The sequence below is a fragment of the Myodes glareolus genome, chromosome 1, assembly GCF_982192425.1.
Source record: "Myodes glareolus chromosome 1, mMyoGla1.1, whole genome shotgun sequence".
NCBI classification, from domain to species: domain Eukaryota; kingdom Metazoa; phylum Chordata; class Mammalia; order Rodentia; family Cricetidae; genus Myodes; species Myodes glareolus.
In genome coordinates this window covers 57,923,599-57,948,364 of record NC_142026.1, presented here as the reverse complement: position 1 = coordinate 57,948,364, position 24,766 = coordinate 57,923,599, and the positions used below count along the sequence as shown (strand labels likewise).

At 47.2% G+C, this 24,766-nt stretch overlaps 2 protein-coding genes across 9 annotated transcripts in view; one reads left to right on the top strand and one right to left on the bottom strand.

The window, feature by feature from the left end:
• Positions 1-12,245, bottom strand: part of Samd4b (sterile alpha motif domain containing 4B) — a 39,866-nt gene extending 27,621 nt beyond the window's left edge. For 2 of the 3 annotated variants that reach the window (XM_085694851.2, XM_085694852.2), the window contains exon 1: positions 11,292-11,448. The gene's annotated coding sequence lies outside the window, so the exon portion shown is untranslated. Of the gene's footprint in view, positions 1-11,291; positions 11,449-11,957 lie in introns of those variants that run through there. The other variant, XM_048439992.3, reaches the window with a different exon arrangement.
• On the top strand, positions 8,087-23,450 carry Gmfg (glia maturation factor gamma). Of its 6 annotated transcripts, XM_085694866.1 has the most exons (8): positions 15,214-15,309; positions 15,592-15,646; positions 18,054-18,150; positions 18,264-18,313; positions 19,494-19,543; positions 21,869-21,951; positions 22,917-22,990; positions 23,283-23,450. In XM_085694866.1, exons 1-8 carry the CDS (start codon positions 15,233-15,235, stop codon positions 23,352-23,354), a joined length of 558 nt encoding a protein of 185 aa, XP_085550992.1. In that variant the 5' UTR covers positions 15,214-15,232; the 3' UTR covers positions 23,355-23,450. The 6 variants fall into 6 exon arrangements, with proteins under 6 accessions (XP_048296014.1, XP_085551004.1, XP_048296030.1 ...); XM_048440057.2 differs by lacking the exons at positions 15,214-15,309; positions 15,592-15,646 and adding an exon at positions 8,087-8,231; XM_085694878.2 differs by lacking the exons at positions 19,494-19,543; positions 23,283-23,450 and adding an exon at positions 12,499-12,723 and having other exon boundaries at positions 21,869-21,889; positions 22,917-22,955.
• Positions 23,451-24,766: the final 1,316 nt, after the last annotated feature.

The following is a 24,766-nucleotide window of genomic DNA, read 5'->3' as shown; positions in this document are numbered from 1 at the left end:
GAAGGTAGATTTCCGAGTTCAAGGAGTGTCAGGTCTATACAGCCCACAGCTGTTCTAGAACAGCCAGGGCTACACAGAGAATATCTATCTTGAAAAACAAAGCAAAACAAAAGTTGTTCCCTAACCCCACACCCCAAATTGAGGCTTCTTCCTACTTACAGCAAGAAAGCACTGTGCTGTCCTGGACACAGGGTGGGTGAGTGGAAGCTCTGTATCTCCCTTGCCCTCCCTGCTCCAACATTGTATAGCTGCAGGTTCCAAAGAGGAGCCAGTTGGTTCAATATAAAAAATACTTTCTATATAATGGATCTGTCCAAGGATGGAGCTGGCCACCAAGTGAGACATAGTAAATACCTGGTTTTTGGCAGTGGTCAAGCAGAGGATGAGAGGACATCTCTTGGAAGCAGGAGCAATTCCTCCACTAGATGACAGCTCATGCAATACGAGACCACGTTACTGTTTGGATGGAACATTTGTGATGGGAGATTTGCCAAGAGCATTTACAGTAAAAAGGATGGCCAAATTCTCAGGCAAAAAAACTGTGCACAATACTTTTTTTTTCCCCCCGAGACAGGGTTTCTCTGTGTATCTTTGCCTGTCCTGGAACTCACTTTGTAGGTCAGGCTGACCTCGAACTCACAGAGTTCCATCTGCCTGCCTCTGCCTCTGAGTGCTGGGATTAAAGGTGTGCACTACCACACCCAGTCAACTGTACACATTTCTGGGTTGTTACTTTTCCTAAGCAACAAGGCTATATCCCCAACAGTTGCTGACTTAAACATCAATCTAGCTTCTTCCAGCAAAGCTTTGGGACAGAATGAGGTCTCAAATGTGATGCTCACCGGCTAGGCTTTGAACAGAGCTGGCCACTGGGGACTACAGTGAGCTATGAAGTACACAGCCTGTTTAAAGGCAGAATACACTACTCCACTCTAATCAACTGTTGTCATGTGGGAATAGATTCATATTATTAGGTCTTCAGATTTTTGTTTTTAATAGAACAGAGGAAATCTGACTCTGAAAAGAAATCCTTATTTTTAAACCTTGGAAGCTAACTCACATTAAAACAGCAACTATGAACTACTACACAGCACAACAAAACCACAAAACACTGTGGCCATGGTTCTTGAAACCAACTAGAAATAGACCAGAAGCTGACTAACCACCACTCCCAACTTCATGGCTCTGATGGTCTGCAGTGGGCACTAGGGTTTCCACAAATCTACCTGTAAAGTTCAAACTGTGGAAAATCATACCTTAGCTAAATCCAAGGACCTGAGTTTTATCCACAAAACTCATGTGATGGGAACAAGTCCAAGTTTTCTTTCTGACACACACATACACTATAGCACACATGCTTGCGCGCACACGCGTGCACACACACGAAGTAAAATATAATCCAATAAAGTTTTGCTTTGTTTTAAAAAAAAAAATCTCTGTGAATTAGAGACCAGCCTGATCTATGTAGCAAGTTCTACCTAGAACTTAAATCAGTCAGGGTTACATAGTCAGACTGTCTCAAAAATAAAATGAAATAAAAGTAAATAAGCCATTCCTAATGGGGCTGAAGAGATTACTTAGTGGTTAAGAGTACTTGGTGCTTTTGCAGAGGACTCAGGTTTGGTTCCCATCACCTATACAGCAGCTCACAAACATCTGGAACTCTAGTTCCAGGAAGTTCAATGCCTTCTTTGGTCTCTGCAAATACTTGTGCATGTGGTACACATATACTAAGGAGACAAAAACATTCTTATACATAAACCTTTAAAAAAAATTGGAAAAGAATGACAAGAGGACTGCCATGAGTTTACAGCCAACTTGGGCTACACAGCAAGTTTGAGGCCAGTCAGGACTACATATTAAGACTCTATCTCAAAAAACAAAACAAGAAACAAACAAGAAACCTAACCTAAAAGTAGTGACCTTGGGGTAGGAGACAGCTCAGGGGTATGGCACTTGCCACACAAGCTTGAGGATTTGAGTTCATATTGCTAGAATCTAGGTAAAGTCAGAAGTGATAATCCCTGTCTGTAATCCTAGTGCTCCTACAGTGCTGTAAGAGATGAGACAGGAGAATCCCCAGAAGCTCAAATGCTTCTTTGAACATGAAGCAACCCTTTCTCAACAAGGGAGAGAACAAGGACCAATATTCAAAGTTGTTCTCAGACTTCTTAATTCCTGCCATAGCACATGCACAACACACAAAGAGATAAAACAAAAAAGAAAAAAAGAGTGATCCCTCTATCTTCAAGACAGCAGGGAGCTGAGTGTTGAGTATAGATGGTAGGTAATTCATGAGACTAAATGGATGGCCCCTTTTCACTAAGGGCAGAGGACCTCAGCCCCTCTATCATAGCTGCTTGTTTGCAGCGAGAAAGTACAAGGCATTGGACAAGGCATCAGCATCAACTCTCCCATGGCACCTCTTGGCAGTACCATCCATCTTACTATGATGGGGTCATTTGTCAGTCATTCCATCTTCTGGTTCTAACAGTGAGTTCCCCTTGAACATTCAGCTGTTTTTCTTGGCTGCAGAAGTGGACATGGGATAGAGCCTGAACAAGTTCTCTTGGAACTTTCAACGTTAACTACTGAGGAAAGTAGCTCTAGGTTATTAGTCATTACCTCTGCTATCGTGCGGCTAGCAGTTACTTCTGAATGAAGCCAATACAGATGGAGCATCCCCAAGAGGTGAGGGGAGAAGACCAAGGTCCACAGAGCCTGAAGACTCTTTACTGGCTAGACTTTTCAGTTCCAGAGGCCAATAAATATACTCCTTAGGCCTGTCTAAACTGGATTTTTATTACTTAAAATAGTCTTGGCTACTTAAATGTAAAACTGCATCCATTGCTGCTCTGGTCTCTTTGTCTTCACATGGTCAAACCTGAATCTATTTTTGAGGAAAGCCTGAAGAGACGGCCTACTATAGCAAGCTTCTAGACACCCAGCAACACTGTTGGCATCTGACCAGATTTAGAATGTGTAACTTTCTTGGGAAGTACCTACCAACCCCAGAGGTGAAAACTGGAACCAAGCAAATAGTCGAGATGTTCCAGGGAACACTTCCCCCAGGCTTTTTTCCTGAGTCCAAAAGTAAGACGGGGTCCACAGACAAGTGTTCAGCCAGCTCTCTTCATTTAGAAACAGAACTGGGTAGTCAAGGAACCTGGCTCAAACCCTAGTTCGCTCACTGATACTTGCTACTATGACTTTTGGCAAATAATTCAGCTTCTTCAGTAAAGCTGTAAGAAGACCAAGACTAAACAACGTATAGGAAGACAGCTAGCCCAAAGACTTTGCCCCTGCATCACGTCCCGCCCCTTACAAGTCCTATTCTAACAGCTCTTCACAGGTGAGTTTGCCTGGATCCCCAGACATCTATTTTTACTGTTTGTTTGAGACAGGTTCTCCAGCTGGCCTTGAACTTGAGATACCCCTCCTTCAGTTTCTCAAGTGCTTGGGATCTAATTTAAAAGATATATGTAAGGCTTGAGGTAAGAGGGGTGTAACTCAATAGCACTGTGCTTGTCAAAGCATGTGAAAAGCCTGTGATTTAATCCTTATCATCACACACATACATAACACATATATGGCACATACATTTATGAGACATAAATAGCCTTTTATAAATGGGAAAAATAAGACAGAAGGGAAGGCACTACTTATGACTGCGTAAGATCTGCAGGGCCCAAACACTATGCCTTCAGACCTCCTGTTCTTTTTTTCTTTTCTTTTCAAGATTTATTTATTTGTTATGTATACAGTGTTCTTGACCAGACTTCATTACAGATAGTTATGAGCCACCATGTAGTTGCTGGGAATTGAACTCAGGTCCTCTGGAAGATCAGTCAGTACTCTATAAACTGCTGAGTCATCTCTCCAGCCTCAGACCTCCTGCTCTCAATAAAGATGCTGAAGCTTCCCGGAAGTCCCTATCGATACCCAGAAGTTGGGCTTATGGGTTATCCTTTAACACCAGACCTCTGGTGCCTAGTTCTTCTATAGTTCTTGACCCAGGCTTTGAGAAACACATATTTTATGAACAAATAGGCTAGTTACCAAACCAGAGTATGTCAAAAGACAAAAGAATCCAAAGTATTTTTTGTAGGAACTATTGTTTTTAGAAATTTCAAAAATATGTACACACAAAAAAGTATACACTGTCTCAGCAAAAAAAGAGCCTTTTCTGTTAATGAATTGTCCTAGGGAAACAGAGGAGAGAAGTCAAGCAGGGCCACCGGATGCTAAGTGCATCATAGGCACTCTGGGAAACCCTAGGGTACAAGGGGAAGTTGCTATTCCTTGTCCTATCCCTAAATCTCTTGACTATCTCCCACAGAACATTCCCTACTCCCTTATCCTCCTGTAAGTAAATCGTCACCTCTGTGGACATCTCAGACTCTTCTGTCATCTTAGCTTCTTTACTGTCCTGAAGATGCAGTTCCACCCCCGCTCCTAGTCCCAGAACCACTGTCTTGTTATAAAGTTGAGCTGACTTAGAACTGGAGATCTCCCTGCCTTCTGAGTGCTGAGATGACAGGCATGTGCCCCACAATCTCATGTTTTTCATGGGGTGGGGTGGGTGGGGTGAAATGGATAGGGTCTGGCTATTTAGCCCTGGATGACTTGGGACTCATGTAGGCCAAAGTTGTCCCTAAACTCATTTTGTTGAACTTCCTGCCTCTGCCTCCCAAGACCTGGAATGTTGGGATTTCAGGTATGAACACCCACCTGTTTTTTTGTTTGTTTGTTCTATTTTAAAGGAAAACAAAAATAGTAATAGTAAATAAACAAACCCCCAAAACCAAGTTCATTGAGCATACAAGTGTACAGCAGGTACGGCAGCAACAGGAGGACTATCTGTCTAGCTGTATTTTTCTTAAAGATTTGTTTTATTTTCATTTTATGTGTGTGGGTGTTTTTGCCTGCAAGTGTGCAATAGCAGAAAAGGTCAGAAGAAGGTGTCAGATCCCCTGGAACCAGAATTATAGATGGTTGTGACCTGTCATGTGGGTACTAGGAACCGAACCAAGGTCCTCTGGAAGAACAGCCAGTGATCTTTAACTGCTGAGCCATCTCTCCAGCCCCTAGATACTTTTTCTTAATGGCAACTACATATGTTCTTATCTGTGCCAGCAAAATAGCTAAGCAGATTAAGATGCTTGTTACCAGCCGGGCATTAGTGGCACACTCTTTTAATCCCAGCAGTCGGGAGGCAGAGGCAGGTGGATGTCTGTGAGTTCAAGGCCAGCCTGGTCTACAAGAGCTAGTTCCAGAATAGGCTCCAAAGCTACAGAGAAAGCCTGACAGCCCAAGTTGGATCCTTGAAATTCACATGGTAGAAGAAGAACCAATTCCCACAAGCTGTCCTCTGACTTTCACATGAGTACATTAACATTTTTGCTCATAAACACATAAAATAAATGTTCCCAATCCTCCTCAACAGACTTCAGATCAGACCTGTCCCAATTTCCCTCACTTTCCTCAAAAGGAGTCTGATACATTCACAGGTAGTGTTTCTTCAAAGGCTGCAGCTCCTTCAAGAGGCACGAGGGAAGGGAAAGTTGTGGTTTCGTGATCCACGGCTGCATCATAGCATCTGACAAAGAGCAGGTTCTCAAGAAACAGCTGTGATGCATTTCTCCACCGTGCACCAGTCCTTCCTCTGCATGCAGCAAGGCTAGGTTAGAACGTCTCACTTCCTGGTCTTCCCACAACTGGTGCACTCCTCTTTCCTGATTATCAGGCTCAATTGTCACCTCTTCAACAAGGCCATTTCTGGCCACTATCTATAGTGACCACCTTTACACTCGTTCATTTCCTTCATAGTACATATCACACTCATACTTCTTTTTAAAATGTTAGTGTTTTGTGTCTGTGTGAACACACATTGCCACAACATGCATGTGGAAGTCAGAAGACAACTTGTGGTGTCAGTACTCTCTCCTTTCACCTTTACATGGGTTCTGGGAATCAAACTCAGGTTGCCAGGCAAATGTCTTTACCTAATGAGCCACCTTTTAATGCAGTACTTGCTCTTCTCCACCAAAATAAGAACTTTGTGAGTTTCAAGTCTTTGTTTCATTCTCAGCTACATCTCCAATATCTAAAATATCTCCCTCTATAGATTATTTAATGATCACTCACTGATAGGGATATTTAAGCCTTGCATAGTTCTAGTTTGCTGAGCAGTGGTGGTGCTCACCATTAGTCCCAGCACTTGGGAGGCAGAGGAAGGAGGATTTCTGAGTTCAAGGCCAGTCTGATCTATAGACTGAGTTCCAGGCCAGTCAGGGCTACACAGAAAAAAATCCTTCCTCACAAAAAAGAAAAAGAAAAAGAAAGAAAGAAAAACTCTTGCATAGTTCATATACTGCTGTTTTATAACCTACTTTCAACCACAATCTATTTGACAAGTTTCCACTAAAACAAACAAAACCTCTCCAAAGTTCTAGGCCCTAGAAATCCAGACTATTACATTCTATATTCTAAAGCCAGCAAATCAAGCCACTCATCTCCTTCCTGCCTCTCCTAATGAGAGCCAGAAACAAAGTCTGTAGGATCATATTGGCCATTATATTTCTTTGGACCCAAATAATCACAGAGCAGAGGATTAGTGGAGGTGAGGAGAGAGAAAAGAGGAATCAACAGTACTCATAAAGCTCATGGGATAGACTCACAATCCTATATGGTTCAGTAAGAGACCCAGTTGCAGAGCACAGAACCTCAAACACAGCCAAGTATCATCAACTCTCTCATAACTACTGTCTCATAAAACTGTTTCAAACTGGGACTTTTAAGAGTCCCCCCACCCACCCACTGCGGCTGCTAAAGAGGTAGAGTTTAAAGCTGGGGTTGCTGAGGGCAGTATCTGTCACCACAAGCAGAAACCTGTTAAGGAAGAAGCTACTAACTCAGTGGAGAAATGTGAAGGTCAGGATTATTATCTGAACCTCTGGATACAGCTATAAGCAGTCTGGATTTTTCAGTAATATGGGCCAATTAACCCTCACCCCACTCCCCTGCACACCTCCCTCCCATGCCTGTTGGAGCTCAAAATCTCTCTTTTAAACTACTTTGTGCTAAGATTCTACCTTTTAGGGCCTTGGCTAGCATTAACTACTTTCTGTTCACAGCACTCAAGCATGTGTAAGACATTGTTCTAAGTACTTTACATCCATTAACTTATTCCATAGAGTAAGATATCATTATCCTCTTCAGTTTTCTCAGCTGTGCAAACATAAGGGTTGCCCCCAACCCCTATCTGAATAGAAAATCCAACTCTCTGACACATGGCACTATCATTTTGGAATGGGCAGGGCCCACAGACCTTCTACTAGTCCTACATGTCCTTCACTTCATCATATGTAAAATGAAGATAATCGTAGTTTATCTACCTCAGGGTCCCCTGGGTATGAGGCCACGCGGACAAGGCACTTGAACAGTACCTAGCAAACATAAGTATTCAGTAAACAGCAACCCCTGTTACATCTGTGGGTCACCCTAGTGCAGCTATAAAATACCATGCAAATGACAGAGTGCTTCTTCCTTCAACTCTGCTCATATACAGAAGAAACTATGAGTGAAAGTGACGCTTTCTTGAGGCTTCAGATGTAGCTCAGTCATTAACCATTTGTCTTTTGTGCCCCAGGTCTTAAGTTCAATTCCCAGCACCATAAAAACAAAAGCATAATGTTTATTTAAACTGTGTTCCCTGTTTAGGAGCCCTTCATTGTGGTCCTGATTCCTATGAAACACTATCTCACCTAAATACTTTTTCCATGAAGTCTTTCCAAATAGCTGAATCCCCACAGCATATAATCTGCATCTCATGTACTCTGTGATGCACCTGTCCAAGACCTATACTAGACAGTGAGCTCCCTAAAGACAGAGTTTATCTTGGGCTTTTCTATTTCTTTTTCTTGGCCCTACAGAGGAATGGATTCTCTTGGGAAAAGTTGAGAGTACTAGAGAGATCTGAAACTTAGAGAGACTGAGAAGCTAACCAAGAAGAGGTGAGGTAGGTCACCAGAGAACACAGGACAGCTCAGAATCAGCACCAAGAAAAGTTCCATGAACAGAAGCAGTGGGCAGGAGGATAGACAAGGGGACTGAACAGAGTGATGGATGAAAGGGAGAAAGGGGCAGGGACAGTGTACTGCTCGCTAATTCCCTGGAACACCTGGCACATTCAGATACAGCCTGTGCTTCTAGCTTCCTGTCCAGTGAGGGTAAGTGGGCAAGTCAATATAAACTACAAGCAGGAAAGTGACTGGTGCTCTATGAAGTTCACGGAGGGCCCTTGGCAGTTAAGACACAGAAGACCTGAAGTTGCCCACGTGGAGAGAGAGAAATGAGATGAGTGGGACATGTGTGTGCAAGGAAGTAGCAATCTAAAGCAAAAACAGCAAAGGCTCTAGGATGGGCCAGTGGGGCAGGTAGAAGGAGAAAGTGCTGAGGAAGAGCTGAAAGGAAACCATTCAAATGTGAAGTAATTACTCAGAGGGTGGGGTAACCTTGTGGAGAAGCCAAGATCCTTCAAAGTGGGTAAGAAGTCTTTCTGGAGGATGGGTACTTCACACAGTAGATTCCCAGGAAAATAGGGATGCATAGCAGCGCTTAGAGGCACATCTTTAGGGCTCTTATAGAAGGACTTTTTTTTTTTTTTTAACAGAGAAAGAACCTCTTAGAAGCAGTGGTTCTCAAACTTGAGCATACATAGGAAACAACAGGATCATTTGTTAAAAACTCAGATTGCTGGGCTCTCCTCCGAAGTTTTCTGATTCTGTCTGAGTAAGACCCAAGAATTGAGTAAGAACCAAGACCCAACCAGTGCTGCTGCAGTTCTAACTGTACTTTGAGAGCCGCTGACAGAAGGGAAAGGGAATTCTTCAGTAAGAGCTCTTCAAAAATGAAAGGGATGGGGGCTGGAGAGATGGCTCAGTGGTTAAAAGCACTGGCTGATCTTCCAGAGGTCCTGAGTTCAATTCCCAGCAACCACATGGTGGCTCACAACCATCTGTAATGAGATCTGGTGTCTTCTTCTGGCGTGCGGGCATACATGGAAGGAATATTGTATACATAAGAAATAAATAAATATTAAAAAAAATGAAAGAGATGAAAGCAAAGTCCTCAACAAGTCTCTAAGTGGGTGTGAAAGATCTTTCCATGTCTGAAAGGAGAGAGACCTATGAGGATGAGGAAGGAAGGAAGGAAGGAAGGAAGGAAGGAAGGAAGGAAAGAAGGAAGGTAGGTCAGTCAGTCAGTCAATCTGAGAGAAGAGTCTCCAAGCACTGGAATTTCCAGAAGTAGAGGAATTTGGGAGCTGGGAATCTGAAGGATGCTGGGGTCTCTGAAGAAATAGTGGGGAAAGTAGGCTGAGACTCCAGAAGGGTCTATGATTTCAAAGGAATGAGAATGGGAGGATAAGAGAAAGTGAGAACAGATTTATCCTCATTGGGATAAATCTAACAGAGCCCTGAAATAAGATTGGGAATGTCAGAGGGGAAAGCTGAGGGAGGGTTCCCAGAAAGTGTCAAAGATTACTGACACAGAGTTTGGGAGGAAATTTCTCTAAAGAGTATCTTGGGGAAAGGAGTGGTCTTCTGAGAGAGGTCCTGACAGAGGGATCCTTAAACACACAAACACACAAACGCACACACACTCACACACCCCACATGGGGGGGGGGCGGTGGCTTTGATGAGAAACCTCAAGTAAAGCTAAAAAGAACACACAGGGGATGGGGTGGGACAGGACTCCTAGAGAAGACCTGGTATTATCAGAGTAGGCTTTTCACAAAATATTCTGGATGTTCAGTTATACTGAAGGAAGATTAGGTAGGTGTGGAAGGCTTTCTAAAGATGGTTATGGAGAGTGGGGGTGGGGGCTCTGAGGAAGAGATAGCTAGGAGAAAGTCTTTTAGTAAGACAGTCAGAGAAATAGATCCAAAGGTCCTAGGGATGTCAGGGTCTCTAAGTAGTATTTTAAGGGCCGTTTTAGGGTTACTGGGGTTTCTGCTGCTAGGGCATCCTGAAGGCTGTATCTCAGAGGGATATTTCAGGGTTGTACAGAGGAGCTTGAGAAAGCTATCCAAGGCTACAAGGGGGCAGTTTCAGATTTTCAGGTTATCCAAGAAGAGTTCTAGAGAATACAGAGGCTGTGAGAGAACTTTCTGGAGTCCTTAGACAATTTTTAAAAATATGTGGTGTGTGTTACTGGAAAGGAATTGGGATACATAAAAGGGGATTTGGAAGAGGTTTTTGGAATATGAGAGGAGCTCTCTGGAGACTTCCAAGATTAGTAGGTGTAGGGGTTCAGGAGAAAATAGTTGGGGTACATAGAGGTGATCTAGTCTAGAGCATTCCAAGGTGGGAAAGATTTGCAGAACATGAGGTCTCTGGGCCGGATTTGGAAATCTATAGAAGGGTCCAAGAGATATGACAAGGGGGTGGGGTGCATATGAGAGATGGAAGCAATGAGAGGAGTGGTCCTCCAGGTGGGTTTTGGGATCGATGAGCATTTCAGTAGTATCTGAAGAAGATTGCTCTGGGATACGCAAGCTTCTCAAGCAATCTTCTCAAGTAAGATGTAGGGTTCACCGGGGCATTCTGAAGGATTTGGGGGATAAGAGCGAAAATCTCTTAAGATTTCTAGAATGAGGAAGGGTGGGAGGGTAAATTCCTGGGGTATGTGAAGAGGAAGTATGAGGGAGATGGATGGACTATGTGATGAGATTGGGGAGGGGTCTAAAGGCCGAAGGGGTGTCTGGGGGCTGTTTGGGGGCTTCAGGGAGGTTCCTGAGGGAGATGCCTGAGATCTATGCTGCGGAGACTGACGAGGAGTACCCACCAAGAAATGTGTTGCGATACAGGAGGAGGATGGGGGGGGGGGGCAGAAGCAGGGACGAAAGGGCGGGGATCCATAGGGAAGGTCCCCGGAGGAGGCAGTTGAAAGCTGAGGGTGGTCTCCGGGGAGGCCACAGGAGCCGTGCGGGAGGACCAGGCAGATGTGTGCCGGGTCAAGACAGACTATCCCCGGGGCGTGAGGGTTTGGGGGAGAAGCTGAGGAAGGGGCCCGGATGGGAAGAAGTGGGCTGAGCGCGGGGTCCTAAGGGGTCCTCCGGGCTCCCCCGGCCTCCCGAGGCCCGAGTCTGCCGCCCGCCGCAGCCAGCGACGCGGGGTCCCTGAGGGGGCGGGGCCGGCCGCGCGGCCTGGGTCGCCCTGAGGGGAGCGCCGCGCGCCTCGACCGCCGCCGCCCCGCATTCGCCGGCCCGGCCCTGCCCGAGACTCACCACCTCGGCCTCCGCCGCTGCCGCTGCCGCCACCCGCGCTTCCTCAGGCAGCCGCCGCCACCCGCGCCGCTGCCGCCGCCGTCGCCGCCGTCGCCGCCGTCGCCCCCTCTCCGGCCCGAGAGCTACCCTCCCTCCTCCCGCACCGACCACCACCGCCGCCGCCGCCGCCGCCGCCGCCGCCGTCGTCGCGCTGCGTCACCGCGCCGTGCGTCACCGCCCCTGGCCCCGCCCCGGAGGGACACTGCGCGCCAGCATTAGCTCACACCCGATCGACGGACGGCGAACCCAGCCAACTGGCGGCGAGGGCAGCCCGAAGGGTGGGAGGTGTGCGGCGAGAAAGGCGGGGTTCTGGCCAGGAAGGGAGAGACGGGGCTGGAAAGAGGCCTGGAGGCCCGCCCTCTCCTCACTGCGATTGGTCGAACTTGGGGGTGACGGGCAGACGGCCAGGCCCCGGGCGGAGGGCAGAGGGCCGGGAAGGGGAGGGGCGCGCGCCGCGTTGCCCCGGGCAACAGGCTGGCGGAGCCCGCGATTGGGCCTCCGGGCCCGCAGGGGGCAGCCTCGCGGCCGTCTAACTCAGCGGCGGCGAACCGAGTCACAATTCCTCATTCTGGCGTTCAAGGCCCCCTCCTCCCCGCCCCTCGGTCACGCCCGGCCCAAGGTCTGTACCGTGTAGTGCCTTCGTCATTTGGGGTGACAATACTGCATTCCGGCTCCTGGTGCGGATCGGCCGCTCCTACAGTGACACAGATGAGCGAGGTCGGCCCTTTAAGGGTGGAAAGAAGAGAAGACCCCCGCACAAAAGAGACCGTCAATAAATAGAGATCGCTTCCGTCACTTTTGTCATGATCTTAGTCCGTCCTCAAATTGTCCTGCGTCGGGGTGAACTGATTGGAAAGGAGCCGGCGCTCCAGAAGAATGACAGCAATGTGGCTTGTTCTGAGAACTCCAAGAAATACAGTCAGGGTGGAGTGGCAGTAGTAGGAAATGAGCTGCGACCAGATGTTTGGCCACTGGAGGGAGTTTGCACTTGTGCTGAAGTGACTTGGGGGATGCGGAAGGGATTCAAGACCGGGGAGGTCATGAGTTAGGAGTTTAGAAGCGGCGCCTCTGGCTTACACAGGGAGGTGGGATGGAAAGGAACGGGACTCGGAGAAATCCAGGGAGCTACCTGGGTAGTTGGGGCGGGGTTGCATCTGGGAGGGACGCTGGGGAGGGGAGGAGATGGGAGAGACGCCTAGGTGGCCCTCTGAACTAGCCTTTTGCCACTGGCTGGCCCCAGGGAGGAAGAGAAAGGTCCAGGACAAAGCCCTCTGGGAGATCGGGTCCCAGAGAAGAAGCTCAGTGTCGGACGCCCAACAGCAAAGTCAAGAGCATTGCCCCACCCAGCCACAAACTGAGGCTGAAGACCAGGATTTAAGGATCATTAAAGATGGTAATTGAAGCTTTGGGAGTGGGTGACCATTCCCAAAGAGTGTATGGGGGATGAATGAAGACTAGGATCAGACGGAACTCTGAAAATGAGGACCCTTAGTTTGAAAAAAGAAATGAACACTAAAGGAAGACTGTGAAGTGGCAGCAAGAAGGAGTAGAAGGAACTGGTCCTAGTGGCGCAAGCCTTTAATCCCAACAAAGACATAGGGGCAGGGGGGACTTCTTTGTAAATTAGAAGCCAGCCTGGTCTATGTATATAATGAGACCCTGTCTCAAAAATAGAAGAGGAGGGGAGGGGAGGGGAAGGGAGGGGAGGGAGAACGAGGGAGAGAGAGTGAGTGTAAAAAGGGTAAGAAAAGGCCATTTCATGCAAGGGGACATCACAAGTCCCACCTGTTGACTTGGTCTGGAGTTTTTGAATTAGGATCTCATTCTAGTCGTGACTGGCCTAGACTTTTTCTTATACTAGACAAGTTGCACTTCTCCTTTCAAGTGTGGGCTAACCGCCCACCCCACCCCCCTTACTTGGAACTTTGCTTTGTTTTAAGACATTTTTCTGAGGTGAAAGATAGATCAGCAGTTAAGAGCATTCACTGCTAGGCCAAAGTACCTAGCTTCAATTCCTAGCACCCACATGGAGACTAACAACTGTAATTTCAGTTCCAGGGGAATCTGTCACCCTCTTCTGACTTCTGCAGGAAAACAACACACATAAAAAGTTTAAAAATAGTTTAAGAGCCAGGTGTGGTGGTGCATGTTCGTAATCCCAGCACTCAGGAAGTGGAGGCAGGTGGACCTCTGAGTTGGAGGCCAGCCTGGTCCACAAAAAGTGAGCTTCAGGACAGTGAGGGCTACTCAGAAAAACCCTGTCTCAAAAAAGAAAGAAAGAGAGAAAGAAAGAAAGAAAGAAAGAAAGAAAGAAAGAAGAAACCAAAAATAAATAATAAATAAATAAAAAGCTAGCATTGTGGCATGGAGTTTCAGAGGAAATTGGGAAACAGCAGGTATAGACAATTGTTTTGGGAAAATTTGGAATAAAATAAGCAGCAGATGTGGTTGCCAAGCCATACAAGTGACAGAGGACAAGAAGAATCAGTTCTCTTTTACCATGTGGGCTCAAACTTACGTGGTCAGGCTTTGCACCACACATCTTAATCTACTGAGCAAACTCTGTGACCCTGTTTGTTTTGAGACAGGGTCTCACTGGGTAGCCCTAGCTGTCCTGGAACTTGGCTATGAAAACCAAGCTGCCTTCAGCTTCATAGAGATCCATCTGCCTTTGGCTCCTGGGTACCTGGATGAAAGGCATGCACCACTGAACTCAGCTATTTATTTTTGAGACATCTCAGCCCAGATGGGCCTCTTAACTCTCCAGGTAGCTAAGAATGACCTTGAACTGTAGACCTCCTGCCCGCTCCTCTAGACCATTAAGTGTTCTACTTTATACAGTTTATATGGTGCTGGGAATTGTGCCCAGGGCATGCATACTAGACAAGTACTTGACCAACTGAGCTATAGTGCCAGCTAGATTACTTTAATGTTTGTTTATAGATCGGTTTTTATTGTATGTGTATGGGTCTTTTGCCTGCATGTTTTTCTGTGTGCCACATGCATGCCTGGTGACCATGGAGACCAGAAGAAGGCATTGGATCCCCTGGAAGTAGAGTTATAGTCAGTTCTTAGGCATCATGTGTGTTCTGGAAATGGAACATGAGATCTCTGGACGAGCAGCCAGTGCTCTTAACTATTGCTCTATCCCTCCACCCCTTATTTTTGGTCTTTAGAGATGGTATCTTGTTATATACCCCTAGCTGGCCAATACTCCTGCTTCAGCCTCCTGAGGATTACACGTGTCTCACCACACACAGCTGAAGACGAAGTTGTTCATTTTGAAAGTGGAAGAACTAACATTTCACGAGACCTAAGAGGAAGAGTCATCAAGGGACAGGGACAGATTACAAGGAAGGGCTGGAGAATAGCTGTAGAGATGGCCTGGCAGGTAGGGTGGAGACCAGTGATGGGGTCTGTCCGTTGTTGGAAAGAAGAGCCACCACAGAAAGCCACGTGGAGCTAGGGATTAGGGATATTTTTTTCTTGCCTGTATTTCTTCACTAAAATACATATGATTTTCTCATAAAGTACTTTGTTTGTATTGCTTCTTTATAGGACAGTTGAGTTTATTAATTGATTTTTTTTAACTTATGCATTTAAGTAGGTCATATTACCCAGGATTCCATTTCAAGAAGGGAACGGGAATATGAACACTTCATGTGTGTGTATGTGTGTGTGTTTGCATGAGAACAAAAAGCCAGCCTGTGTGTGTTAACACATGCTTTTGCTGAGCTACACTCAACCCCTCAACACTCCTTTGTTTGTTTTATCAGATTTTCTGAAGTTTTTGCTTGTTGTTTCTTTTTATTCTTTAAGATTTATTTTATTTTGTGTGTGAGTGTTTTACCTACATACATGCTTGTATGCCTGGTACCCACAGAGGTTCGAAATGGTGTTGGATGCCCTGGAACTGGAGTTACAATGATCATGGACTAGCGTGTAGGTGCTGGGAATCAAGCCCTGATCCTCTCCAAGGGTAACCAGTGCTCTTTTGTTTTGTTGGTGTTGGTTTCTCTGTGTCACTCTGGCTGTCTTGGAACTAGCTCTCTAGACCAGGCTGGGTTCAACTCACAGAGATTTGCCTGCCTCTACCTCCTGAGTGCTGAGATTAAAGGTGTGTGCCAACACCTCCAGGCTGCCAATATTTTTAACCGCTCTTAGCTGGTGAGCCATCTCTGGAACCCTGTTGTTTTTTGTTTGTTTGTCTGTTTTGTTTGTTTTTTAATTTTTTGTTCTCTCTCTCTCTCTCTCTCGACAGGATCTCATGTAGGTCTAGGCTGGGTTCACTGTGGTCCTTGTTGGCCTCAGACTTGGTATGTAGCCACAAGTGGCCTTAACTCTTGATCGCCTGTCTTTATCTTCCAAAGGCTAGAGTGGGAGGACTGGCTCTATTTTGCTGTATTTGACAAAAAGCTGAACTATGTAGCCCAGGATGGCCTGCAATTCTCCACCCTCCTGCTTCTGCCTCCCAAGTGTTGGAATTACAAGCATGTATCACTATGCCCTACTAGTATCTACTCTTTCATTTTTAAATTTTTCAAAAGATTTATTTATTTTATGTATATGAGTGCATGTACAACTTTATGCCAGAGAGCGCATCAGATCCCCCTATAAATGGTAGTGAACCACCATGTGGGTGCTGGGAATTGAACTCAGGACCTCCAGAAGAACAGTCGATGCTCTTAATCTCTGAACATCCCTTCAGCCCTCATTTTAATTTTTTTATTAGATTGTATTTTGTTTGTTTATGTTTGTATATACATGAAAATGCCATATCCCACTTGTGGAGATCAAAGAATAATTTGTGGGAATTGGTTCTCGCCTTCCCCATTTGGGTCACAGGGATTGAACCTAGTTCCTCAGGCTTGGTAGCAACTACCCTTACCCACTGAGCCATCTCACAGGTCCTATTTCAGTCTTTTGGTATGTAGCATCTGTGTGTAACTCTGCCTATCCTGGAGTTCACTCTTGTCAACCAGGCTGGTCTCAGACTTACAGCCATCCTGAGTGCTGGAATATATATATATATATATATATATATATATATATATATATATATATACTTTATATACCACTTTTATTTATTTTTGAGACAGGGTCTCTCTTTGTAGTCAGTCACCACTCTAGAAACTGTGATATCTTGGGAGAGTGAAGTTGATAAAAGAGGCAGACCTAGCCAGTCATGGTGGCACAGGCCTTTCATCCCAGTGCTCACTGAGTCTGAGGCTAGCCTGGTTTACAGAGCGAGTTCCAGGGCAGCCAGGGCTACACAGAGAAACCCTATCTCAAAAAAAGAAAAAAAATAGCCCACTTTATTCAGAGCCTGAGCCAATTTAGCTCTGAGGATTAAAATGGTCACATGGATATAGTTCTCATGAGTTCAAACTGTATACAATCACAAGGACAAGCCCATGTGGCCAAAACATGTTTTTCCATAGAAGTATATAATTGAGTACAAGCAGCAAGCAGTAATCTGAAGCAAACTCACTCCTAGCCCCTATGGCTGGGAGGAGCATGAAAACACTTTCTAAGAACCATTTTGGCCAGGCTTGGTGGCACACACCTTTAATCCCAGCACTCAGGATGCAGAGGCAGGGGAATCTCTGTGAGTTCGAGGCCAGCTTGGTCTACAGTGCGAGTTCTAGGACTGCCAGGGCTACACAGAGAAACTTTGTCTCGAGAAACCAAAAAACAGACAAGCAAACAAGCAAAAACCATGTTTTGAAGAAACAGAGGTCGTAAGATGCCTATCTAGTTTTCTTGGAGTTTGTCATGAGCACTCAGAATCCTCACACAGCTCCATCCCTGGACTGTGTTCTAATAGTAGCCCTGAAAGAGCTGTACTAGAACTCACTATATTGACCAGGCTGACCTCAATCTCACCAAGATCCACCTGCTTCTGCCTGCTAAATGCAGGAACTGAAGGTGTATTCCACAACACTGAACTTGCTAACTATTGGGCACATCTATCAACCTGGGGCATAGCTGAAGCTATGTATCTTCACAGCGATCCCAGACCAGAGTCGTGGATTTCCTTAGCTAGGGCCGGACAGTGAGGCAAGCCTCACTGTGTATTCGAACCTCCATCTTAGTGACCACAAGGCCTCCTGGGTTCTGGCAGATGCAGTGAAGGAAGGAAGGGGAGGAGCCCTTTGTGACAGTTGTCCCAGGCTGGGCATAAACAGGATGTGGTGTTAGGTGAAACCTTCCCCTTCCCAGTCCGCCCCTCAGCCTGGGTCCCCACCCCTAGAAGACAGCGGAACTGAGAGGAGGCCTGAGGACAGAAAAGCCATGGTCAGAGGGCCTGGGTGGCAAGGAAGGGCAAGGGCCTGCTGTTTAGGGTGGACTGGGACAAGGAGGGTGCCTGGATGAAGGCCAGCTGGTGGATGAAGGTCACAGGCAGGGAAGGAAGGTACCCAGCTGAGGCAAAGGATCTAGCTAGGGCAGAGAGGTGGTGGTTTTATTTTGGCCCCAAGCAAGCAGATCCTTGGGTCTTCTGGAATAATCTATGAGTACCTACCAGGAAGGTAGAACCTGCCCTCTGTGTATACCCCAGAGCTGAGCCGTGTGCCCCAGTGACTGGCACCCACTGAGGTGTTTGCCAAAGTCCTCTCACACGGGTTAGCTTCAGCTTCTTCCCTGGTTTATGGGGAAACTGAGTCAGGAAAGGAGCCAGGGTAGAGGCCTAGCTAGTTCAACTCCTCCCTTCCCCATTGGCAGTCGGACTCCCTGGTGGTGTGTGAAGTGGACCCGGAGTTAAAGGAAAAGCTGAGGAAATTCCGCTTCCGAAAAGAGACCGACAATGCAGCCATCATAAGTCAGTGACTTCTGCCCTATGGAAGGGTGGGGTAGGGGTGACAGGGAGGGAGGGCTGGGCTAGTGTCTCCTGGGATGGGAGGGACCTGTAACCTGTGTTCTATCCCTCTCCAGTGAAAGTGGACAAAGACCGGCAGATGGTGGTGCTGGAGGAAGAATTCCAGGTGAGGGCTGGGATGTGGGACCCCTAAATACAGTAAGAGGTCTGGGGACAAAGTTGGTAGACTGCTCCCTGGGTACCTCATAAACAAGGTACAATGACACATGCTTGTTATGCCAGCACTCTAGAGGTAGAGATAGGAGGGCCAGGAGGTAAGGTCATCCTTGGCCACAATGTTAGCTGGAGGCTGGCCTGTGCTGCAAGAGACCCTGTATCAAAAAGTCAAACAAAGGTTGGGCACAGTGGCTCTGGTTTTAATCCCAGAACTCAAAAAGCAGAGGCAGGTAGCTCTCTCTGTTTCTTGGAAGCCAACCTGATCCTACATAGTGAGTTCAAGCCTTAACCCTGCCTTTAAAAAAATAGCCAGGTATTTTAGCTAGGGTTAACTATTGCTGTGATACCATGACCCACCAACCTGGGGAGAAAGGGGTTAATTTGGCTTGCATATCCAGAATCACAGTCCCACTGATGGAAGTCAGGGCAAGAACTCAAAGCTGACTGGAACCTGGAGGCAGGAGCTGAGGCAGAGGCCATGGAGGGAGTTGCTTACTGGCTTGTTTCCCATGGCTTGCTCAGCCTGCTTTCTTATAGAACCCAGGACCAGCAGCCCAGGAGTGGCCCAACCCACAATGGTCTGAGTCTTCCTGTTACCACTAAAGAAAGTGCCCTTCTAATAGACACAATTTCTCAATTGCGTTTTCTCCCCTCAGATGTCAAGGTGACATAAAACTAGCCAGCACCTACGGCTTTCATTCTAGATAAGGTAGCTCAAAGCCACCAACAACCCTGTATAACTGGATAAACCTTCCATTTTGTGGCCTCTCTGTCCGCATTAGCCTTCCTTCCTTCCTTCTTTCTGGGGTTGAGGCTCTTGGCAGGGGAGGGTATTGACTAGGAGGAGCTGGGCTTCCTTGGGCCCCCTGAAAGGAAGTAGAGTGGAGTGGTTACCATGGGAACACTGATTCAAATCAGAACTCCGGCATTTACCATCTTGTGCAATGTGGAGCAAGTCCCTTGACATTGCTGTGCCTCAGTTTCTGTAGTTGGCAAGTGGGCATAAGACCTCCCCATATGGTTCTGAGAAAACTCAATGAATCTGCACATACTTCGCTTCTTAGAACATGATCCCACACGTTTCAAGTGCTCATTTAATGAACAGATGATGGTCATTTGTTCTCTCTCAGAACATTTCTCCAGAGGAACTCAGATCTGAGTTGCCAGAGAGACAACCCAGGTAGGTATCCTGGGGAAAGGGGTGGTGTGGAGGACTATGGGTAGGGAGTGATAAAAGACCTACAAACTGGGGAGCCATGGGGCTCCAATTCTGTCTATGTGCTCAGGATCTCTGAGTTTAAAGCCAAGAAGTCATAGTCTAGAAATTTTTGTTGATTTGATAATATTTTATTACAGAATTTTACACTAGTATGATAAGGATCCATTTATTTTGTTTTCTGTACATGAGTATTTTGCCTGCAGTTGTGTCTATGTACAATATGAGTACCTGGTGTCCATAGACATCAGAAGACAACAGGATCTTCTGGACTTGGTTGTGAGCCACCATGTGGGTACTGGGAATGGAACCTAGGTCTTTGAAAGAGCAGAAAGTGCTCTTAACTTCTGAGCCATCTTTCCAGTCCTTATGCTAATAGTTTTTAAAGGGTAAACAAACCAGGAGGACATTTTAAAAATTAAAAAAAAATATTTAAGGCGAGGTTTGGTGGCACAGCACCTGTAATCCCACACTTGGGAGGCAGAGGCAGGAGGATCTCTGTGAGTCAGAGGCCAGCCTGGTCTACAGAGCGAGTTCCAGGACAGCCAGGGCTAGATAGTGAGCTTTTGTCTCAGAAAAGTTTTTTGTATTTATGTGTATGGGCGTTTTGCATGCATGTCTGTGCACTACACGTACTCAGAAGCCAGAAAAGGGCTTTGGATGCCCTAGAACAGAGTGTCGTGAACCACCTTGTGGGTGCTGGGAACTGAACCTAGTCCTCTGTAAGAGCAAAAATTGTTAACTGCTGGGACATATCTCCAGCAATTCGCCAGGTGCTGGTGGTGTGCACCTTTAACCCCAGCACTCGGGAGGCAGAGGCAGGTGGATCTCAGTGAATCTGAGAGGCCAGCCTGGTCTACAGAGTGAGTTTCAGGACAACCAGGATTGTTACACAGAGAAAAACTGTCTCAAGAAACCAAAAAAATTTTTAATTTATTATTTATGTATATGTGTGTATGTGAGTCACCTGGTATGGGTCTTGGGACCTCATCTTCTGTCCTGTGCAAGGACAAAAAAAAGTACTCAACCGTAGAGTCATCTCTCCAGCCCCTCTTGCTGTTCCTTTGAAAAATGGTCTCAGGTATCCCAGGTTGACCTTGAACTCAATATCTAGCCAAAGACAGCTTTGAATTCCAGGTCTTGGGCTGGAGAGATGGCTCTGAGGTTAAGAGCACTGACTGCCCTTCCAGGGGTCCTGAGTTCAAGTCCCTGCAACCACATGATGGCTCACAACCCACTTTAATGAGATCCAGTGCCCTCTTCAGGCACACAGGCATGCATACAGGCAGAAAATGGTATACAAAATAAATAAATGAATTCCAGGTCTTGCCTCTACCTCCCAAATGCACCCTGCCCTCTCTGATTTCCATCCATTTTTTACTCAGCCTTCTGAGTGCTGGTACAACAGGCCCGTGCCAGGTTCAACCTCCTGAGTGCTGGTACCACAGGCCTGTGCCACTGTGCCTGACTCAAATTGGTCTGTCCACATCTTTCATCTCAACTCAATTCTATTTTGGTCTCTCCAGTTTTGGACCTCATTTCCAGGCTCAGGGACCTTTGATGACTGTAAAGACCTAGGGCCCAGAACTGGGCCTCACCCCTGGGAGGTTCAATGCTGATGTTCTTCCGAGTCTTATCTTAGACTTTGTTTTTTTGTGTGAAATCTGACCCGTTGGACGGTGGTGCTTAGTATCTTGATTCACACCCAGTCCCACCTCCTGGGTCAGGCACCAGCTCTCAGCATCTCCTTGTGATTGCTGTGCCCTCAGGTCCCATTGCTGGGATAGGGAAGCGTGGGGCCCAGCACGAATCTCACATCACACGCATGTTCCAGGGCATCTCCCTAGGCGTCTGCGCTCCAAGTGAGTATCCCCGTGGCTGAGAAAGCTCAACATTAATTTACATTTTTTTCTTTTTGGTTTTTCAAGGCAGGGTTTCTCAGGAGCTATGGAGCGAGTCCTAGAACTCACTCTATAGACCAGGCTGGCCTTGAACTGAAAGAGATCCATCTGCCTCTTCTGGGATTAAAGGCACGTGCCACCACTGCCTGGCTAAATTGCATTTTTTTTTTAAGTAGTTGAGACAGGAACTGATGAAGTCCAGGCTGGCCTCAAACTCGCTGTGTAGCTGAAGTTAACTCAACTTCAGCTCCTCCTGTATCCCTCGCAAGTGCTGGGATTACAGGTGGGTGCTGCCACAACCAGCTCTGGATTCAAGGACATGAACTCAAAGAACAGCAATTGGACTGCTTCCTGGGTCCTGAGCGTGACTTTTCTTTCTCTGCCGTAGGTTCGTGGTTTACAGCTACAAGTACGTGCATGCCGATGGCAGGGTGTCTTACCCTCTGTGCTTCATCTTCTCCAGCCCTGTGGGTGAGACACAGCTCTAACTGTCCTGAGGAAAAGGTCTTAGATGCCGAGGAGCAGGGCGTGCTATGGCTATGGAGGTGTATTTATGTGGGTACAGGCACCTATAAGTGTGGATATGGGTAGAGCACCAGCCCAGTATACTACAAGCCCTGAGTTCTATCCTCAGCACCATCAAAAAAAATTAAAAAATGAACACAAGGGTATAATAGTAGCCGGGTATGTTGGTGTATGCCTTTAATGCCAGCACACAGACTGTCTGTGAATTTAAGACCAGCCTGGTCTGCAGAGTAAGTTCCAGGACAGCCAGGGCTACAGAGAGAGACCCTGTTTCAAACAAACAAACAAACACAAAACAACCCCCTTCCACAAAAGTACCCTGAAGGTACTGTAGCTAGACATAGTTGTGTTCTGCCTGTAGTCTCAGCCCTTGGGAGGCTGAGGCTTGAAGGAGCGTGAGTCCCAGTCTAGCCTGGGCTACAGAGTGAAACCTTATCTGAACAACAAACAGGGCAGGCTTGGTGACTCAAGCCCTTAGTTCCTGCACTCAGGAGGCAGGGGCAAGCAGATCTTTGTGAATTCAAGGCCTGTCTTATCTATATAGTGAGTTAAAGACCAGTCTGGGCTACATAGAGAGACCCTGTCTAAGATTAAAAAAAGTGTAATCATGTGGCTGTATGTGTGGGGTACAGTTGTATGTGGGAGCTGTGAAGTGGAGGTAGGCACTTAGGTTCTTCAAGAGAGCACACATTCTTGTTCATGTTACCAGGAAATCCTCACCAGAGGCCTGAATCTTCCTTCTCCCAGACACCTTCACTGTAACCTGAAGCTCCTAAACAAACCTAGAAACCCTGAGTACAGCCTTCAGAGTACTGCTACAGTCCTCCTTAAACTGCAGTGTCTGCCTGAGCGCTAGAGTTTACCAGCCCGGAGTCGGGCTCCCAGTCACACGGATTCTTCTCTCCACATAGGCTGCAAGCCAGAGCAACAGATGATGTACGCGGGGAGCAAAAACAGACTGGTGCAGACGGCGGAGCTTACGAAGGTCCAGAGGGGGCCCCAGCTCTGGAGAGGCTGGGTCACCCTGGGGTCTGGGGGAGGAAGCCAGGGGTTGAACCCCTGGGATTGTGGAGCAGACCCCTGGATCTGAGAGAGGAGGGGTGGGCCTGGATCCTCAGATCTGAGGGAAGAGCTGGGCTTGGACTCCAGGGTCTGAGGGAGGAGGCACATGGTCTGGGCTCCTGGGTCTGAAAGAGGAGGGCTGGGATCTGGACTCCTTAGTCCGAGGGGTCAGGAAGCTTCACTGGATCATAATGCTGACACCTCTTTCTACCCAGGTGTTTGAAATCCGCACCACAGACGACCTCACGGAGTCCTGGCTTCAAGAAAAGTTAGCTTTCTTTCGTTGACCTTTGAGCCAGGGATATGGAATCCTTATGCTTGAATACTCAGACTCCTAGGCTGATGAACATCCAAGAGCTAAATAAAAGTTAAAAAATCAGGAATTTAGCGACCCTTAACTCGGCTCTGATGCGGTTCTGATGCCTCTTTGTCGGTGCGGGTCGACAGTCCCTGCAGTTCCAGCTTGCGGCCGGCAGGGGGCGAACGTTTCCAGTGGAACAAAACTGGCCCTGGGATGAAAAGACACCTGTTTCTTAGACACCGAGGGAGGGGACTATGGAATCTCCTGGGATGGAATGGGAAACTGGGGTGGCCTGGCTTCCCTTAGGGAATTTTTGGGGAATGTTAGAATTTGTGAAGGGGTCACTCCTAAGAGGGAAAAGGCCCCTGAGAGGAGAAAGTACAGTACCCTCTCTCTTCCCCTCTTCTTCCACTCTGGGATTAGAAGGTATCTTTTGGTACTAAATGCTATGTGTCTCAGACGAGCCCTCAGGTAGGAAGAATTTAAAGGCCAATATATCTATATCAAAATATCAACATGTAATTGCTTCTGGCACCAGGAGGATGCTAGGGGATGGATAGTTTCAAGGTTGGACGAGCCTGAAGGCCCAGGACTGTAGGTGGTGAAAAGGGTTCAGGACTCAGTGAACCCCAGATGGCTTGAAGACTCAGGGAAGGGGAGACTCCCCACGCTCTTGTCTTTTCTCTTTCTTTTCTTCCAGGACCTCTGGGCACTGAATTCTCTCAGACCTCTCTCTCTTTGAAGGCCATGTATTCAGCACCCAGGGTATACAGGGCTCTGAGACTGGCCGTCGTGAGATCTACTTCCTGTGCTCAACTCACTGTCTCCCGCATTTTCTCAGTCCTCACACGGGGGCCCCCTGGAACTCCCTCCACCTTTTTCCAGGTTCCCTGTTGAGAGGCGGCCGTTTCCATGGTAACAATGACACAGTGACCTTGGTCCTGGGCTGTCCCTCCCCCAACCCTGGTGCTCCTAGGGGCGGGCCTAAAAGGGAATTCATATCCTGCCTCTCCCTCCAAGCCCTCAGGTTCTTCACCCCACCCTGCCCCTTCTTTCCCTGTCTCCAGTCAAGACAAGCCCTTCCCAGAGAAATTCTGGATAACATATCATCTCTAAACTGGGCCCTGGAGAAATGTCTTTAGCCTTCCGTGTTCTGGGGGGCTTTTGGATCAAGCTTGTCTCCTCCCTGCTAGAAGCCCCACTCCCCTAAATTTTGAGACAGGGTTTCTCTGGGTAACCTTGGTTGTCCTGGAACTCTCTGAGGACCAGGCTGGCCTCAAACTCAGAGATCCACCCGCCTCTGCCTCCCTTCCGGGTTCTGGGATCAAAGGTGTGCCACCACTACCTGGTCCCAAGTTACTTCTGATCACATTGTCAGTTCCCAAAGGCTGAGAAAGA

What these genes read in the sequence shown, in the direction of transcription:
- Gmfg (XM_085694866.1), top strand. Translation starts at nt 15,233, where the DNA reads ATGCCCTGGAACTGGAGTTACAATGATCATGGACTAGCGTGTAGGTGC. An exon ending in CCTTGTTGGCCTCAGACTTG is followed by an intron (nt 15,647 to 18,053) that starts GTATGTAGCCAC and finishes CCCCATTGGCAG; the next exon opens with TCGGACTCCCTGGTGGTGTG. An exon ending in CGACAATGCAGCCATCATAA is followed by an intron (nt 18,151 to 18,263) that starts GTCAGTGACTTC and finishes ATCCCTCTCCAG; the next exon opens with TGAAAGTGGACAAAGACCGG.